At 39.3% G+C, this 4,133-nt stretch overlaps 1 protein-coding gene across 1 annotated transcript; it reads left to right on the plus strand.

Annotated features, from left to right (window-relative positions):
* Positions 1 to 505: 505 nt before the first annotated feature.
* LOC149193399 ((R)-mandelonitrile lyase-like) lies at positions 506 to 2,711 on the plus strand. Its single transcript, XM_089406632.1, has 4 exons — positions 506 to 733; positions 839 to 1,492; positions 1,662 to 2,514; positions 2,611 to 2,711. Exons 1-4 carry the CDS (start codon positions 565 to 567, stop codon positions 2,648 to 2,650), a joined length of 1,716 nt encoding a protein of 571 aa, XP_089262758.1. The 5' UTR covers positions 506 to 564; the 3' UTR covers positions 2,651 to 2,711.
* The last annotated feature ends 1,422 nt before the right edge of the window (positions 2,712 to 4,133 follow it).

Here is a 4,133-nt window from a genome sequence, read left to right on the forward strand (position 1 = left end):
TCATAACAATATTGAAGTATAACGTAACTGCATCAGTCTTTTTCATCGTTGAATTGAAAGTTCCGTAAAGAGAGTTGCACTTTTTTTCATAGTGGAGATCATAACAATATTGAAGTATAACGTAACTGCATCAATAGATTGAATTATGAGAGGTAACGTAGAGATTAGAGAAAAAGTCGCAACGAATTGTACAGAAAATAGCAGCTTTGAAATGAATCATCGTTCCGTATAGGGAGGGGACTATTTTTTTCCCAAAGTATATAATATAACTAAGATTGAATTGAATTATCCACGAAAGCGTAGAGAACTTACCAACAAATCTGCGAAAGTGAATTATCAACGATAACGCAGAGAGTGAAATATTAACGATAGATTTGGAAAATGTGAACGATTATAGCAAGGCTGATGCTTACCGTTTTGATTCCATGGACTGCGTGGATTAATTTCTATGTGCTTCATATTATTCCTCTCTAGAATACCATGGCTCCGATACCGTGTGATAATTATTCTCTAGAGATGGATGGAAAATCCAAGGGTAAGCGCTTATAAATAGACTCAGACACTATGAAATCGAACCACATCTTAAAAAAGAGTGAATTAGGAGTTGAATTCCTTGTGAGAAATATGACGATGATAAGGGTTGTGAATTTTCGTGTATGGCTTCTGCTTCTGCTCATCAAGCTAATGATGTTGAGCAGCCTATCCTCTTCTCAGGCAGCCACAACACCCTCGGGTATGAACATGGGATGATATTGGATTACGTGTCTTTATGTAGTTGATGATATGATATGATAGAATTAATGGCTTCTTGTTTGTTTTGTTTTGTTGGGCTTTGCAGGTTTTCCGTTTGCGTTTATGACCATAGATGCGGAGAAAGCAGCTGCAAGGAAATATGATTACATTGTAGTTGGAGGAGGAACGGCCGGCTGCCCCTTGGCTGCAACGCTGTCTACCAAGTATTCAGTTTTGGTAGTGGAGAGGGGAGGATCTCCTTATGGAGTTCCCGACATTGAGAACGCCGATGCTTTTGGAAAGCCATTGGATGAGACCGACAATTACACTTCCATAGCGCAGACCTTTATTTCAGAGGATGGAGTGAGTAATGCGAGAGCGAGAGTTCTGGGAGGCGGAACTGCTCTCAATGCGGGCTTCTACAGCAGGGCTAGCTCCGAATATGTACGTAATATGGGGTGGGACGAGGGACTTGTAGAGGAGTCGTATGAATGGGTGGAGAAACAGAATGCCTTCAGACCAGATCACCTCTCACGTTGGTCATCGGTTTTCAGAGATGGCCTCCTGGAAGCAGGAGTTCTTCCAGACAATGGATATACGTTGGATCACGTGGAGGGAACAAAGATCAGCGCCTCCACCTTCGACAACAATGGCAAGAGACACACAGCAGCAAATCTTCTCAGGTCAGCCAATCCGGACAATATCGTAGTCCTTCTCAATGCTACTGTCAGCAGGATTCTCTTCAATTCCCAATCAGAAGGTAGTTCATTCAAACACATGGGCTCTTACACCCAATATTAGATTCTAGTATTCTCCTACACGAGTGACGTTTCACAATATTAGATTCTAATATTCTCTACTTCATTCTCCAATCTTTATAATCGAAATGGGACTAATAGATTCAGTTTCTTGAGTATGAAAATATGCAGGAACGAAGGATCACTCATTTCAGAAACCGAGGGCCCGTGGAGTAGAATTTATGGACCGCCGTGGTCGTTCGTATCAAGCTCTCCTGAAGGAATCATCACGTTCCAGCGAGGTAATCGTTTCTGCAGGAGCCCTGGGCAGCCCCCAGCTTCTGCTCTTGAGCGGAATCGGCCCATCTCAACATCTCAAGGAATTCAATATTTCACTACTCCTAGATTTGCCCTTTGTAGGCCAAGGGATTCAAGACAACCCACGTGCAAGCGTAGGCTTGCCATCTCCTACACCCTTGGAATTCTCAAGCATACAGGTAGTTGCTATTCTTAAAGGCTCTCAAGCTTATATCGAGTCCAGCAGCATGGTAAATATCACCGTATCCTCACACCCCATGGACGTGTATATTGGGTACATTTTTGAGAAGCTGGCGTTTCCATTATCAAGGGGAGAGCTTCGGTTACTCAGCAGGGATCCTCGAGAAAATCCATCTGTTCGATACAACTATTATTCCCACCCTCTAGACCTGCAGAGATGCGTCCAAAGCGTGAGCCTGATCGTTAATCTGCTCAAGACACGGTCTCTTGAGAGATTTGCGTATGCAGCAGCTAATGACTCGTCGCGTCAGTTTCATTTTATTGGGCAAGCGTTACCAGACAATCCCTTAGACGATGCCGCCATGGCTCAGTTCTGCCATGCAACACTGAACACAATATGGCATTACCATGGAGGGTGTGAACTTGGGCTTGTGACTAACGAGAAATATCAGGTCAACGGAGTTGATAGTCTCAGGATCGTAGATGGCTCAACGTTCAGAGACAGTCCTGGAACAAACCCACAAGCCACCACTATGATGCTCGGCAGGTAATTGTTACATTTATAACATTCTTAATATTAGTATAGTGATTGTATAACTTTCTCTATTAAAAATTCCCAACCATATTATTATTGTGCAGGCAGGTATATCGCATTGAAGATTCTTCAAGAGGTGAATGCATGACATGAAGCTAATGAAATGTCTTCGTGAGCAGTTGTCAAAATTCCCAACAATGTTTTAAGAGTATATCCATTTATTGTTGCTACGGGAATGTGGATCATCAACTTGAAAATATGCAAAAATAAGCAGACCAGCTAAATTATAAAACAATAAAGCTTCTGTGCAAACACTGGTTACTGGCGTTTATACACTTACCATAAACGCGAAATGCCAAAGCTCATAAATACTATATAATATATATCATGTATGGTTTGCTAAATAAAGTATTTTTTAAAGAGTTCCAGTCAGCCCTTAAGATGAATTGAATGTTTTTTTCTTTATTATGGGTTTCTCTTTATTACTTATCAGCTTAGGTTCAACCATAAATTTTAAATATTTTAAACTTTAAAAATTATATATATATATTCTTTTCTTTTTTCTTTTTTCAATGGGTTAATAATTATGGTTACATATGGTTAAATAAAAATTTAAGGTTTATTTTTTATGGTTGCCTATTATAATGGAAACTAATGGAAGATGGTAAGGGTTGAGGGTTTTTGTTTCTCATTCAAAATCATCAAAATTCTCTAACAAGTTTAGGTCTAAGTCACTAACAAGAGCCATAATAGAATTACAATATATCATTTTCCAGTTTACCATAGAAAAAAAAAATAATTTACTACAACCAAAACATAAACCAAAAGGATTAGACAATCATATGTTGTCACATTGATGCCACTTACATTGTAGACACTTCACCCCACACAAAAGATGTTCTTTTAGATCCTCTTAAGAAAACAATCTCTTCCCCTTACATTCATTGTGATATGGGGGGGTCTAAACATTGAGATTGATCCCATAAAGGTTCAATATCATTTAACACCTTAAGAAGATGAATTTGTGTCATCCTCCCAACTCAAATCCACTTAAAACTTACCATAACTCAAGGCACTAATTTTCCCCTATCGAGGGTTCACAAAAGAATTTTTGTAATTTAAGTTAGGACTGTAGAGGTAGGAACCTCAATAACCCCCTTTTGTCATATCACATCTAAAAGATAGCAATTGTCCTCATAGGGAACATAAAATCCTCCACCATCCAGTGTTCAAAAAGACTATAGTGAGAAGAAACTAGTGAATGCGGTAAGACTTTAGCCTACGAGCTAACAAACCTCCTTGAGTCTCCCAGCTCTTGATTGGGATTCCAAATATGTTTGATACCTAGAAGTTGAGAAAACTCTCACCCATACTAGACATAATTATCATAGTGGATAAAACTTAGGGAATCTACCAAAGTTGGTGGTTGTCATATGCAACTACGCCTCGACGTGATTTCAAATAGATATTAGGAAATGTTTCCAACCACTTTCAATGTGTCCCTAGTACCCCTCATTATAATCCTCCTTTCAACCTTCACTAGTTTCCTTCCAATGAATTTAATCATATTTGTTGAAAACTTTTGGAAGGCCCAATTACTTTTCTAAGTGGAAGAATGTTAGGTCTTTGTG

This window comes from Pinus tabuliformis, chromosome 2_2 (assembly GCF_031772625.1).
Source record: "Pinus tabuliformis cultivar Carrire ecotype Pingquan chromosome 2_2, CPIR1, whole genome shotgun sequence".
Lineage (NCBI taxonomy): Eukaryota > Viridiplantae > Streptophyta > Pinopsida > Pinales > Pinaceae > Pinus > Pinus tabuliformis.

Coding starts and splice junctions, on each gene's coding strand:
- LOC149193399 (XM_089406632.1), top strand. CDS start 565: ATGAAATCGAACCACATCTTAAAAAAGAGTGAATTAGGAGTTGAATTC. Junction 734..838: donor GGCAGCCACAACACCCTCGG/GTATGAACATGG, acceptor TGGGCTTTGCAG/GTTTTCCGTTTGCGTTTATG. Junction 1,493..1,661: donor CTTCAATTCCCAATCAGAAG/GTAGTTCATTCA, acceptor GAAAATATGCAG/GAACGAAGGATCACTCATTT.